The 15,296-nt window shown below is 34.9% G+C and overlaps 1 protein-coding gene across 4 annotated transcripts in view; it reads right to left on the bottom strand.

Annotated features, from left to right (window-relative positions):
* The window catches only part of LRRC9 (leucine rich repeat containing 9), a 184,250-nt gene that overhangs the window by 34,995 nt on the left and 133,959 nt on the right, over positions 1–15,296 (bottom strand). For all 4 annotated transcript variants that reach the window (XM_031952674.1, XM_031952676.1, XM_031952675.1 and 1 more), the window contains 2 exons: positions 12,994–13,133; positions 932–1,068 (listed from right to left, as the gene is read on the bottom strand). In XM_031952674.1, coding sequence (XP_031808534.1) covers positions 932–1,068; positions 12,994–13,133 — 277 coding nt within the window. The remainder of the gene's footprint in view (positions 1–931; positions 1,069–12,993; positions 13,134–15,296) is intronic.

The following is a 15,296-nucleotide window of genomic DNA, read 5'->3' as shown; positions in this document are numbered from 1 at the left end:
GTAAGAGCTATCATCCCAAGGTAGTGCTAGAAAATTAATGCTAATTATTAATTATTACCAAAAGGGAGAAAGACTATTGACAGATTTTTTAGGGCACATATTAAACACATAAAGAACTTACAAAAATATTACCAGAATTGAACAATCAAACATCATTGAACCATCACTGATGGTACTAGATATTCACTATGGGATTTGTCAAATGTAACAAAAAATGGTTTATCTCTAAATGGAGTCTATGAAACCATTAATATACAAGAATGGAATTAAATAATCCTTCATGAGCAACATATGCATAAACTCAGTCAACAATAGAATGATAAGCAAGTGCCCTTCAAATAACATAAATCATTTTATGGTGAAAAGAGAAAGGTTTGTGATGTATTATAGCTACTGAAATTACACAATAATTATCTTTCAGGAGATTGAACTTAAGTAACAAATATCAATATGAAAGGAAATAGTAGAAACTCTATATCACATTACTGACGTTTGTAAAAATTTAGCATCTATTGCATATTCAGGAAGTCATGACTACCAGAAGCTTGCTTTCATGGACCGACAGATGACAAATCCTTGTCTATAAAAAGAGACCTCAAAATATTCTTGAGAATTCATCTAAAAAAACTGTTACAGGAACTGTCATCATCATAGATAAAACAGTTGTCCACAAACTCAGACATAACACTGATCCATAAAAATTCAAGAACCTGGTTTTTAATAGTTGCTATCATACTAACTACGTATATTCTTCAAACTATAGGAACAAAAATTTTTCAAAATTAATTATAGGGAATTAGAAAAAGTGATCAAAATCATGAGGAACCAGGATTAAGACATTTCATTTTTCATTTTAGGAATATCAATTAAGAATTCCAAATCATATTAATTTGCTAATAAAATATTTCACATTATCAGTGTTGTTACTTACCCTGGAGAAAGAGGAATTTTAAGTTTCTTAATCTGTTAAGCTGCAACTGGATTAAATTGCAAATTCCATTGTAGCCCAAATGGAGAACTTCTAAACTCTGCATTATTGGAGGTAAATTCTCAGAAACACTTGAATCCCTGAAAAGAATATACAAGATGAGCCCTGGGCCATAATATCAGACATATGTTTCATAAACAGACCAACTTCTTACAAATGTTTAATGTAAACTGATTTTAATCATTGAATTTTCTGAAAATTCAAGATACAGATAATAGCATGCTAGTATCCAGTCAGGAAAATTTGTGTTGGGACCCCACCCTAGATGCTTACTAAATTTTGTAAATGTTAATTGGTTTTTAACTCTCAGTACTTAAATTCTTAATTTGCAAAACAATTGCTCTTATTCTTTGTTAGAGGAAGTTTCCTCATTGGGTAATTCCCCAAACCAAAGAAATTAAAGGTGCAAACCAAGGAAGACTATATGTATCAGCTTATCTAGATTCAAAGAATGAGGACTACCATAGGATCACTTCTAATAGATATTCTCCAATATTCCCCTCTCCACTATACAAACCTTACCTGCCCAGATACCACCACCACCTGGTACCAGAATCATGGAAGGACACCTTCTCCAATGACTTCACCTAAAACTTGTTCATTCATATCCCATCTGGGATCTCTCCTTCCCATCATCCTACAGGTCTTGGGCTTTGACTAATCTCTGCTGCTATACCTCAAGTGATAAGATCCTGGGTCACCAGGTGAGGTTGGAAGAGAGAGACTGAAGTAGTGATAAAATTACTGCTTTAGGGGAGTAAGGAAAGACATTGATGGGGATATCATAGTTTAACCTCATAGTCCCACCTTCTGTGGAGGTCATGGGTAGCCCCGCCTTACTATGTCTTTAAGAAATCCAAGTTAAGTCAAATCCCTGAGGTTATATTTCCCCTATAAATCTGTTTATGGCTCACATCACCTTGATTAGGCTTCAGTTTCTCTCTAGATTGGAACCCCTTGTGTCCCTGATCCTCAGAGTCTAAAATCTTCCTCATAAGACTCTGAGTGTGTAGAAGGTTGTGGTCTTTTCAGTTCTCCTTAGATAGGATATACCAGCAGTCTTCCCCATCCTAGACAGAGACTTGGGTCTCAAACAATATACTGCCACTAAAAAGTTTGGGGGCTCCAAGAGAACAAATTTGATGTTGATAAATTTTAATGTGAAGGGCTATACTTTGGAAAAAAATGGCAGTTTTAAATTTGTGTGTGTTTAAATTGGAAATCTGATGAGACAATCACTATTAACTGGTTTATGCTAAAATTGTGAACTTGTTTATTCTGGGCAAAAATTTTAGAAATATGTGTGCCTTAGTCTTTAATACTGAAGTATTACTATTGGAAATTTACATCTATATTTGATTTGATTTTTGGCAAAAACTGGGCATTAAAACAAATACCTCTGGTAAGTTACTCAAAGAGGTCACATAAATTAGATAAATTATATATAAGGTGTTATGTTGTTTTCTAAATCAAGTTATCTTAAATTGTGCAATTAGTAAAATGAACTATGTTTAAAAATTGTCAGCCCTGATGGACATATAAGTCTTGTGAAGTTTTATCCAAAAATTATTTGGCTATTGCCTATGTTTTGAATTTTAGAATTGTTTCTCCTCTTAACAGAAAATTAAGCCCTCCTGAAACCTGTTACCTGAATCTTTTCAGTAAATACTGATAAGTTAATGGATTCTTTCTGAAAATATAGTACTAGGATAAATTATTCTCTTGAGTTATCTGAAATTTATAAATTTCACCTAAAATTGGTGTAACTACTGTATATAGGAAACTATCTAGATTGATTTTATTTTTTGATTAGTTAGCCCTTTCTTCCTTCTTTACTGGTTGGGGAAAGTGAAAGGAAAAAACAAAACAAAACAGAATCATTCTTGTAAGGTCATCAGTCCTAGGCAAAGAGCTTTGTACAAGAGATAAAATTCCTTTAGAAGGAATAAAATACAGGTTAAATAGTTTTAAAATCTCTTTACTTTAAAATTTCTTTCATTATTTAAACCTCCTTAAAGTTACAAGTGGCTATTACTTCTGAAAATTCTTGATTAGGATTTTTGGAAGTTAATTTGAAATTGGATTAAAAACTGCTCGCTAGTTATTTGCATTATTTCATGATTTTATTTTAGATCAGTTGGTCTTGGAACATGAGAGCACAATCCATTTCCCTTCTCACTGAGGGTGGTCCTTTCCCTCACTACACTGGTTGAGGGAAGTGGAAAAAATCCTACTCTTAGTGCTTAGCTCTCTCTCTGGTTATCTGCTGGTTAAGTAAAATTTCTTCATTTTAAAATTTCTTTCATTATTTAAAAATATAGCTCTCATTTCAGTCTGGTTGTTTATCTTAGAATAAAATCATGTGTGCTGAATATCTACTAAGATGCTATATCAGGAGTTCTGTTTAATAATTCAAGGAACTTCTAAGAGAAGTTAAATATTTTTATTTTTGGTTAACTGCAAAACGATGGTTGCATCCATGCAAAAAGTCAAATTTATTTAAGTTAATAGGGAATAACATTTTTTTGTCCTATGGCACAAACCAAACCAATGCAGCCATAAAAAGGCTGCTGACCAATCTATATTGGCCTTTTAAAGTTCATCCTACAACAGTTTGTGGGCAAAGGGATATACTCTTCTTCCCTGTGGCTGATTCAAAACACCTTTCTAATCCCACAGACAAGTCAGTAGAAATTTCTCTATGCCAAGCTACAAAGAATATCCTTCAGTCTTTTGTGAAATCTATTTTCACTGGTCACAAACTAAGAGAAACTATTAGGCAGGGTTATCAGAGATGCCCAAGAACTGATATTTTGTGCCCAAGTGACTCCTGAAAGGGCCATTAAATCCATCCTCTTCTAAAAACTATTTAGAGGAGATTACTAGTCTATGAAAAGACTGTTGGACCTTATACATACATATGCCTCATGTAGGGGTTTGGGCTAATTCTTTTGTTTCAATGTCCTGCTTCTTAACAGTTCAGTGTTAAATGAAGTCCCACAGCTATTGAATGAACTAAGACTTATTAAGGAATGGTTTTGTGGATATCTCTGTTAGTCTAGTGGGATCCCCTTTTCTGAAAATTGCTTTTGGGTTAAACATAAGCTCAGCTCCCCAACACAGTCTTATTTGAGGAGATCTTGGCTACTCTATGCTTGGCGCTCCATTTCTAAACATCACCCCAGCCTTAATCGGGTCTTTTGTTCTTAAGTAGGCTTTTGTTCAATGGACTTTTAGTGGAGATCTCTGGGAACTGAATTCTCTCTGGAGATTCCACCCCACCCCCTCTCCTTTTAATTATTACTTCTGAATTTTCTTTATTAACTGAGTGGAAGGTTTCTCCTCCCAGATAACATGGTTTCTATTAAAAAGGATGCTGCCTAACTAGCTCTTACAGAAGTCTGCTCTTCCTGGCACAATCTTCAGGGAAGGCAGAGAACACTGATCATATTCCCTTTAACTACCCCTCCCAAGAAGGGGGGCTCTGTCTCTTAAGTGCTCTCTCTCTCTCAGGTGGGAAACAGCTTTTTGGCCAAATTATAGGCTGCAAAGATGAGCCTTCTCTAAACATTTCTAAAGGCCCTAACAAGAGGAACATCTCCAGCTGGAGATCTCCCTCAATCAGTCAATTTCTATCCCTAACCTTTGGTTGTTTGCTTCTAGGCTTTGGTCAATTTGCCTTCAAATAATCAGCATTAAACAGTTGTATCCACCAGCTTCAGGATCAGTGAGCTTCAGAGCTCAATGGATGCTTCAATCAGTTTCTGGCCCATCCTCAAGCTCATCTTCCCTCCAAATTGAAATCCTGTAGGATGACCCAGCTCTATACCCATTCCCAGCAGGAAGTAGTTTCAGAAGATGAAATCATCACCCTATACCCTAAAGGACTTAAGGCCTCATTTATTGGGGGAGGGGGAAACTTACAGGGAATGGAGTTCATCAAAATACTGCCCAGTGTCTGAGTGGACCCCCAGTAATGAACAAACTGACCATGTGCTAGTCCCTACTAGTGTGCCCTGATCACTAACTTTGTACCCCTGGGGTGTCACCAAACTTTGGCCTCAGTTCATCTCTGTAATACTCCCACCCCACTGGCCACTGTATTTCCCTCCCAGCTTGTGGATACTACTTAATGAGTGTCTCTGAGTAAGGTCTCTAAAATTTCAGAGTTGGTCTGCTAGACACCCTTCTGTTTAGAGATCTCCAATCCACTTTTTAAAAAATTCTTAAAATCTTAAATCTGAATTTTAATTTTAATCTTCTATCTTTAAAAGATTTCTTACCAAATTAGAGTAGGGAAATGATGAGGTTCTAGGTCACTAGGTAGGGTTGGTAGAGAGAACCTGAAGTACTGATAACATTATTCCTTGAGGAGAGCATGGAAGGGCACTGATGGGAATCAGCTCAACCTTATAGTCCTGTTCCCTCTGGGGTCATAGGCAGCTCCATCTTGCTGTGTCCAGTTAGAAATTCAAGTTAGGTCAAAGCCCTGAGATTAAATTTCCCCTATAAATCTGTTTATGTCACAATCCATTTTTGCTGAATCCCTTTTGGAGTTATAGCCTGTCATGGACTCTGCCTCATGATGACTTTCCCTCACCCTTTCCCCATGCCAGGTAGTATCCTCTCACCTTCCCCCTTCCCCATGACTCATGGTCTCTTTCTCCTCCTTTTAGCTAACTCTTTTAGGATGCTAAACTCTTCTATGGATTTAGCCTGCCAGCTAAGGGCATACTCCAGCATCATAGGGTGTTCTCTTTCTCCTGTTTCATTGTAGGTTCCATTAGGGAACTTTTCTTTTCCACTGTTAATTGTTAAAATCCTTTTTCTTGCTAACTATATGCTCTCCCAACTTATTTACCATTCCTGCTATCTAATGTACCTCTTCATTTTGTCTGTAAATTTTTCTCCTAAGTAAGCTTACCTTTTATCAAATGGCTATTGTGAATTCTTCATGACTGAACCCCAACATTTGGTGCCTACATCAATCACATTACATGGACCACTGTTTTTTTTTTTTTAATATTTCCTTGCAGATGAACTCCTTTTTATGTGTTTTCTCCCCCATTCAGTATGTGAAATCTTTGAGAGTAGGAGCTATATAGCTTTCCTATTTGTATTCTGAGAACTAACTATAGGTAGAGTTTGACATATAGAAATAATTTAATAAATTATTTTCCATTTCATTCTACATATATATACATTTAACCATACCTATATGTATAATTTTTTAAATAAAAAATTATAATATACAAAAAGATTATTATAACAATCATTATATTGGCACTTATTAATTTTTAATGACTAAAAATAGAATTTTTACTTTAGCATCATGAACAATTTATCCTTATCTTAAAAATCATGTCTATACATATATATAGTATAATATACAATTTTTAACTTATGTGTCAAGCATAACTTTCGACAACCAACACTCAAATTAGAACTCTAATATAACGTACAGAAACACAAACTTATCCCGTAAACATTTTGAATTCTAAAAGATCATTATATAGGATATATTATAATTTAAATGCATGTATAAGTGTATATATATATGTATATATCGGACATTTATATAATTTTTAGGATAAAAATAAATTTATTAATGGGTACCAGAGTAAAAAAAAATGTACTTGTAAGTGGGAATGGTGACAAATGCCTGAAATCCCAGCTAAAAGAGGAGACTGAAATTGGGGCCTTAAGTTTGAGAAGTCTAAGCTGCAGTGTGCTATACAAATTGCATGTCTATATAAATTAAGCATCAATAGGGCAAATCCTCAGGAACCAGAAGCCAGAAGGTTGCATGAGGAATGGATGAACTGCCCCATGTTGGAAAGAATATGTAAAAGGTCTCATGTCAATCAATATTGAGATTGACCCATTGAGCAACCTTTGGATTTCCAGTCTGGGTACAATAGGTAGATTCAATCTTTGGGGAGGATGGTGAGGGGGACTTCTACTTGCAGTTTTTTGAATTTTCTATATGGCAGTAAAAATTTACTCTGAATCTTACTGTGGAACATGTGAAAATATATGATAGTATTCAAGCAAATCCATACTGTTTTACAGAATTCAAATATAACAAGCAATTCTTCCTCAGAAATCCTGGGCCAATTACATGGAAATGTGAAGTTTCTTTCTCAAATTTATGTTCCTCCTATCCTGACAGATTAATACATTAAAGAATCAAAACAAATCTTATAAAACTTAGTGAACCCCAAAGGACAATTGAAATTAGTAAACCCTGTATGTCTAAAGTCAATATATTTTGTAATATATTAATTTATTCTTTAAATTTTATGAACATTTATACTATATTGCCAAAATTATGAGGAAAGTAAATTTTATATATGTCACACCAGCAGAATGCTTCTCTATTAATAAATACTTAATATATATGAGTTAAAAGATTATGATTCTTAAATTATTGGCATAATTGCTATCTAAAATTCAATATAAACAAGGATACTAAGAAATATAATAGTTTTAAAACTGTACTTTCAAGTAAATGAAAAGAAAATGAATGAAATTTTCAAGTAAATGATTGATTAAGGTCAACAATAACTAAAAAAAAAGTACAAGTTGCTAACTTACAAATAGATTATATACCAAAATGTAGTGTTCTGGTTAGTTTTCTGAAGGTCTTTGGACCAGCCTTCATTTCAGCAGAGTAATCACCACAAGAATAGCCAGGGATAAAGTCCAAATTCTTTATTATCTCCTTCACAGTCTAGTTTCCTTGCCTGGGCCCTGAGCCAGCTTTCTGGAGGTCATCCTGAATGAGTCTTGGTTTCTGTGGGGGAGGCAGGAGGACTGCCACGATAGTCTCTGTATTGAAGTCTCTCTGAGTCTGAGGGCTTGTGCTCCATCCTCCAGTCCTCAATCTTCTCTGAGTCTGACCCTGGCCGAATTTGTCCCAGTTTATATGCTCTATTATAATTAGATCATTTACAGTATACTGAGTATAAACCAATCATTACATCACTAGGGAACCATTATTTATTGTAAGATTAAATCAATCATACTGAACTAGAGAACTAATTAATCACCATGCTAAACTAGATAATCGTTGTTTTATCAATTCCACTGAATTAACACCTTGAAGGATCCTTGTTTCAAGTACAGTGTTCTGGCCCATCACATCTCTCGCTTTCTTTTGTTTTAGAACATAGGTGGTCACACCCTCTCTGACTTCTCAAGGAGGTGAGAACCCCCAAAATGAGGTGATCATGCCCTCTCTGACTTCTCAAAAAGGGGGGTGAAAACACCAAAAAGGAGGCGATCACACCCTCTCTGACATCCTAGGGAGATGAAAACACCAATGGGAAATGGGGAATCAAACCAGATTAGTGGATTTCTGAAGGGTCTCACTTGAAACAGATATACATAAATCCATCAACATGGGAGGTATTACATAAGCACATAGCAATATAGTATAAGCTAGTAATGATGTAACAAACATGAATCAACACATACATGTCCATAAGTCCTAGAAATAGTCCAAAACCAATCTGTTGCCCATTACTTCATGTGTCAGGGAATCCAATAATTCTTGCAGATTTTGAAGTTCTGCAACAGTTTTATCAAAAATTTTTCATCTCAGGGAATCCAATGATTCCTGTGGGTTTTGAAGTTCTGCCACAGTCTCATTATCAGCCATCCTCTTTCAGTGTCAGATGTTTCTTTGGTCTTCTTCTTTGTTTTGAGATTTTTTTCTTTTTCTGTGTCTCTCAAGATGCTCATTGGCACCCATCTGATTCCTTCTCCATCTGTAGAGATACAAGCAAACCCTCTCCCCCAAGCAGTTAACCTATCTAGTCCCTTTCATTCACTACTTTCTGGATCTCTCCTCATCACCTGGCAATTAAGTTGGAGCTCCTTGTACTGGACACTGCCCTTCAGGTGGGTATAAAACCTATATTCTCCTCAATTGTAATCCCTTTCTCCCATCTGATTGCTTCTCTGCTGATTGACTGCTGACTCTCTGGGTGTGAACTCGGCTACCATCTGTCCCACTTGTTTTTTGGTCTGGGGTCCTGAAGCTGGGCTCTACCTCTCATTTCCCTGAGTCATTCCACATTCTGAGGCCAGTGGAAGCCCTTGTTGTATTTTGGACATAGGGTTTTGGGTTTTGTTCTCTCACCCTGTCCTCTCACTCTATCTTTTTGCTTACATTGAGCTTTCAGATGCCCTACTTTATCACCTTGAAAGCATTGCCAAGTCTCTTTGGAAGTCCCTTGCCATGAGGGACTTTTTCTTCTCATATTCTGCATCATAGCCTGGATATAAAAGACATTTGTGCCCACTATGGCACAGCGTCTTATGATCTCTAAAGGAGCATCTTTGTGTAGTGACAGTATTATTCTTCTACAGACCTCATTAGCATTTTCTTTAGCAAGTTGTCTTATCACAATTCCTGTAGCTGAATTTTCACCAATACTTTGCATGACAGCTGTTTGTAGACGTCCCACAAAATCAGCAAAGGGTTCATTTGCTCTATTTTTGTGAAGGCTTCCTCTCTATCTTGTTTTCCTGGCAGGGTGCCCCATGCTTTGATAGCAGCAACAGCAATTTGCTCATATGCTATCAAAGGGTAATTAATCTGTGTTAAAGCAGCTGCATACTGACCTTTACCTGCTAGTTGATCAAAGGTGACTTGTATATTAACTCCAGTTTGCCTATTTTGTTGGGCTTGTATCCTACATAATTTGCTATACTCCGAAAGCCACAACAAGTTTTGTCCAAGTTCTAAACATGTCCTTGCTATAGATTTCCAATCACTAGGGGTTAAAATTTCATAAGCCAAATTCTCTAATATCATCTTAACATAAGACGATGTAGTTCCATGAAGAATGCAACCCTTTTTCAAATCCTTGATTTTTTTCCAGATTAAAAGGAGTGTATCTTCTCCTTTGTTAACCCGAAGAGCCAAACTCTTCAATAACAGAATATGCTTCTATTAAATCAGATATATCCTATCTTTCTTTTTTAGCTTTAACTAGTGCCTTTTGTAATCTTGTCATAAACTGCTGATTGTGTCACTGCCCCTCCCCTTTCTGCTTCTCCCTCCACCCATGAAGGGTTAATTGAGGAGGGTAGGTCAGGGTATGGGGAATGCCCTAATGGCTTCTGCTGTGAAGTACCATATTCCTTAATTTCATCAGCATTGTACTTAACTCCTTTCTTGTCTAATTCTTCATGCTTTTCAACTGCTATATTACTACCCTCTCCCTCCTGCACTTTCTTCTTTGGCCTTATTCTATAACTTATGTAATTACCTAAAGCCAATTATATTAAGTTATACGTATAGAATGTTGCTTTAGAAATTGAATCAGGACCATTATCATTGTAATATTCAATTAATTGCTCTCCTACTAGTTTCCACTTGTCTGGCTCTAATTCTTCTTCCTTAGGGAACCGAGGAGATGTATATTTTAATGTTTTGAAGAGTTCAATGATCTGCTTCAAGTTACAATCAAACCTTGGTTTTTTATTAGTTTAACTATGGACTCTATACATTTTCCTTGAGGTGGAGAAAGCTCCTTCCTAAACATTTGTCCCATTTCAGCTGAAACACTAGTTTAGCTCTTAATAAAGTTTCCTTCTTGTCTATTTTTGTACTCGCCCTATTTCCAGGTCACAGATGTAGGTCCTTAGCCCCCACATTTGGACGCCGAAATGTAGTGTTCTGGTTAGTTTTCAGGAGGTCTCTAGACCAGCCTTCATTTCAGCAGAGTAATCACCACAAGAATAGCCAGGGATAAAGTCCAAATTCTTTATTATCTCCTTCACAGTCTAGTGTCCTTGCCTGGGGCCTGGGCCAGCTTTCTGGAGGTCATCCTGAATGAGTCTTGGTTTCTGTGGGGGAGGCAGGAGAACCACCACGATGGTCTCTGTCTTGAAGCTTCTCTGAGTCCAAGGATTTGTGCTCCAGCCTCCAGCCATCAAAAAGGTGGAAGATGGAATGAATGTCTCTCCTTGGCTTCAAGAACTTGAGCTCCTGCCTCCAGTTCTCTGTCTTCTCCGAGGCTGACCCTGGCTGAGTTTGTCCCAGTTTATATGCTCTATTATAATTAGCTTATTTACAGTATACTGAGTATAAACCAATCATTATATCACTAGGGAACCATTATTTGTTGTAAGATTAAATCAATCATACTGAACTAGAGAACTATTAATCACCATGCCAAATTAGATAACCATTGTATTATCAATTCCACTGAATTAACACCTTGTAAGAATCCTTGTTTCAAGTGCAGAGTTCTGGCCCATTACACCAAAAGATTGAATCAAGTATTTGGAATTACACTATTTTCTCATGGAAACAGTATGACAAATTGTGGGTAAATTATCAGATTTATTCAGAAAAGTTCAGTCAATCAAAAACGTAGACACAATGATATTGCTAACAACTTTGGATTAAAGTTTTGCACCTCATTTTTTACTGAGTCTTAAGCTCCTAAGCCATAACGAGGGTGTGTGTGTGTGTGTGTGTGTGTATGTGTGTGTGTGTGTGTGTGTGTATGTGTGTGTGTGTGTGTGTGTGTACTAGAAGCTGGTGGAAGAGAGGTTTGAAGCAGAGAGGTCCACATTTGGGTGGATTTCTAACAATAAGAACAAGCGGGGGAAATGAGCAAGAGCTTTCATGAGTCTGGCAAGAACATTGGAGAACAATTCTTCTATTTGAAAAAAAGTTCTACCTAGGGCTATAGCAAAAGTTCCTTTGCATGAATCATCAATAAACTGGGGAACTTTAGTCCAAAACAGGTAAAAGTCAGGAAATTATTGAGTGGTATTATGCAAACATTAGTAAGAAGAAAGAATAGATGGAGTATTCCTCTACTAAATAGGAAGATGTTATTAATGATTTGCAAAATAAATACATGTTAGGTGACAGTTAAAATCTCAAAGAACAGCAATAATGGTTTAAATCTAATGAGTTGAAATTTAAATGACAAATAGATATGATAAAGCCTCATGTTTAGATTAGAAACACTAAGAAGAGGAAGTGTGTATTTAGCCAAGATTCATGAGGGATTTTGTAGACTAAACACAATACAAGTTTAATGAGTCAGTCAAAAAAATTAATGAGTTCTTGGGTTACACTAAAAGAGTCTATCCAGAATAAAAAAGTCAATTGATTTACTGTACTCTTCCCTAGTTGGATTACATCTGGAATACTTTATTCATTTCTGGAACTAAACATTCTGTAATATTTATAGAGGAGACTAATAAAGATGATCAAAAAGTTTAAAATTGTGATATATAAAGGCACTGGTTTAAGTAATGGGGTTACTTTACTTCTATTTAATCCAGAGGGATAAAAAAGCATGTGATTCTTGGCTTTGAATAAATAATGGGCAAGGGATTAGAACTGCTTTGCTTGGCATCAAATCCAAGAGGGTAGAAGTCAGAAAACAATGGTTAAAGATCAGAAGGAATCATATTCTAGATAATTTTTCAGAAGGAAAAACTTCTTAACAAATAGAACTTTGTAAAAGTGTTAGGAGTTGCCTTAGGAGTTGAGTTCTGAATCACTGGAAATCTTCAATTGGTGGTCACATAATCACCTGTTCAGGATGTTATATAGGAAATTGATTACTGCTTGAAGTATGGCCTGCAGTGAATGCTGAGATCCCGTCTAACTTTGAGATTTTATAACACTGAAACTTAGAACTCATTATTAATGGGCTTATTTTTTATATGAATTTTGCTTAAGAATGGAAAATTATGAACAAGTGAAATGGTATAGAAAAATGAAATTCTAGATTAATAGGAATCTGAACCAACCAATGGATATTTTGTTATACTTTGAATCCTCTCTACACAGAGAACACTCTGAACATTTTGATTGATGTTGATTTGAGGCAATGTCATTACTTTAAAAACTTATGAATTTTCAATGACAGTATTATGTGTTATTGCTATGTATTTTTTCTAGTCATTTCTTTACCTAATAAAAATTAATATTTAAAAGAAAAAAAAACAGGCTCATACAGCACCTGCTTCCTTTTGGTATTGCTTGTTGTCCATAGCCACTTGAAGTTACCTTCTGATGTAGAAGTTGTCTGTTGCTTAAGTGAGTCTGAGGCTTTATTCTTGGTATTATTGATTCTATGTGATTATAGTTGAGACATAATACCTAAAGAAAGTATAGCATATAAGTAAAATATTACAAATATAACCATATGCTTACAAACAAATGTGAAAAGTGACAAGGGTTATCATTTTGAAATATGATAACATTTTAAAATATTAGTGTTTTGAGTTAATGCCAATTTTTATGCATAGACACATCATGAATTCTAAACATAAGAGTCACTCCATATAATTTTGACATAGCTATAAGAAATATTAAATATTTTAATCTTTCATTTCTATAGGAATTCTATTAATCTTAAATCAATATCATAAACTGAAAAAAATGACATTTGGAATGTTCAGATAGTTAAGTTTGTGAATCAAAAGTAGTTTAAACTTATTATAAGAATTTTCAATGATCAAAAGATTTTGTTTATAAATTATATAAATAAAATATAAACATGTACGTTTATTATCAACTTTGTGAATCAAAAGTAGTTTAAGCTCATTATAAGAACCTTCAATGCTCAAAAGAAAGGATTTTGTTTATAAATTATATAAACAAAATGTAAAAATGTAGGTTTATTAGATTTTGTGGCTAGCTAATAACAAAACCATGATAATCTGGCCATATCTATAATGGTAATTATATTGCCCATTTATTTAGTCAAATTAAAAGGGTTTTCTTTTTCTTTTCTATTGTTTTTAATATTGTCTGATTCCTTTTACTAAAATTCTACTACTGCTACACCTACACTAAAAATTCATTTATGCTACAATTATATAATTTTTTTTTGTTTCTCTTGGAGAACTTTAGTTAATCTAATCAACATTTGCCTGATATGTTAAATCTCAGAGAGCTCTAAGCAACCTTGTCAAGGACAGGTTTAGCCCCTTTTCTAGAATCTAAAATTTCAGATAATTCCCAAATCCTCCATATTATATTTTAAGTATATCTTTGTACTTATGTTAGACTGTTAAGTGTATCTGATGTTTTAAAAATTCATATTTCAAACAAAATAATGAAGTAAACAGCTTGTAAGATGCTGGAAGACAATCCAACTTTGTTATCCTGTCCCCCCAATTTTTTATGTTAGGAATAGATGGAATCCTACCTATGCTTAATGCAGAGAAGACTAATCTTCTAATTTTTTAGTACAGTTTTTCCAGGTTTAAAATACCTTTGGTCATAGCTAGGCCAAAATAAGAAAGGAAACAGTTTTCTTTTCTGGGAATCTTGATTTTCTCTAATGAAATGAAATAAATGAAAATGATAACAGCAGCAGCAATAGCTCTTTATATGAGCTTTACAAAGTGCTTTGCTCATAAAATTTTTGTGATACTGATAATGTAAGTATTCCTCTTTTTAGGTAAAACTAAGACTAACAAGAGTTTATCCTGATCATGTTAAATAACTAGTAAGTGAAAAGATTGGGACTTGCATTAAGTAGTGTTTTGACCCCAAGGTTGAATGTACTTTCAACCAAATCATGCTTTTCATATTAATGAAAATTTCCATTTACATAATGCTTTATATCTATCAGAAAGTTTTACATGTATCCCCTCTTTTGGTCCTTGAAACAACTGTGAAGTGGACATCATACCCCTCACTTTATAAACTGAGGCTCAATGAGGTTAAGGGACTTGCCTAACAAATAGTGGGGACACTTGCTGGGCTGTTTGGAACACATAGAAGAAGTCAAAAGATGATGTGAAAGCAACTTAATATTGTCCATTATTCAACTAGTGGCTAGTAGTCTGCTAGGTGGAGCAGTAGATATAGAACACTGTGTTTGGAGTCAAGGGGACTCATCTTCCTGAATTCAAATCTGGCCTTGGACACTTTGTAGTTGTGTGACCCTGGGAAAATCACTTACGGCCTGCTTGCCTCAGTTTTCTCATCTGTAAAATGAGCTGGAGAAGGAAATAGCAAGACATTTCAGTATCTTTGCCCAGAAAACCAAAATAAGATCATCAAATGTAGGACACAACTGAAATTATTGAACAATTATTCCGCCGCTGAAAGTTTAAAACTTTGAAATAGATCATGTACTCACAAAGATTGAGAATTGATTTTAGATAATAATTGATTGAAATGGTTATAGAAAGCTATATTTATTTATCATTATAAGAATAATTTAATATCAAAAAAGAAAAGTGTCTTTCATATAAAAACTTACTTTTCACCAAAGTAACACACTGCAAAAGTTGCAACAAGAATTAA

Source organism: Sarcophilus harrisii, chromosome 2 (genome assembly GCF_902635505.1).
Source record: "Sarcophilus harrisii chromosome 2, mSarHar1.11, whole genome shotgun sequence".
Lineage (NCBI taxonomy): Eukaryota > Metazoa > Chordata > Mammalia > Dasyuromorphia > Dasyuridae > Sarcophilus > Sarcophilus harrisii.
The sequence above is the reverse complement of the archived record's forward strand: the minus strand, read 5'-3'. Positions and strand labels throughout refer to the sequence as shown.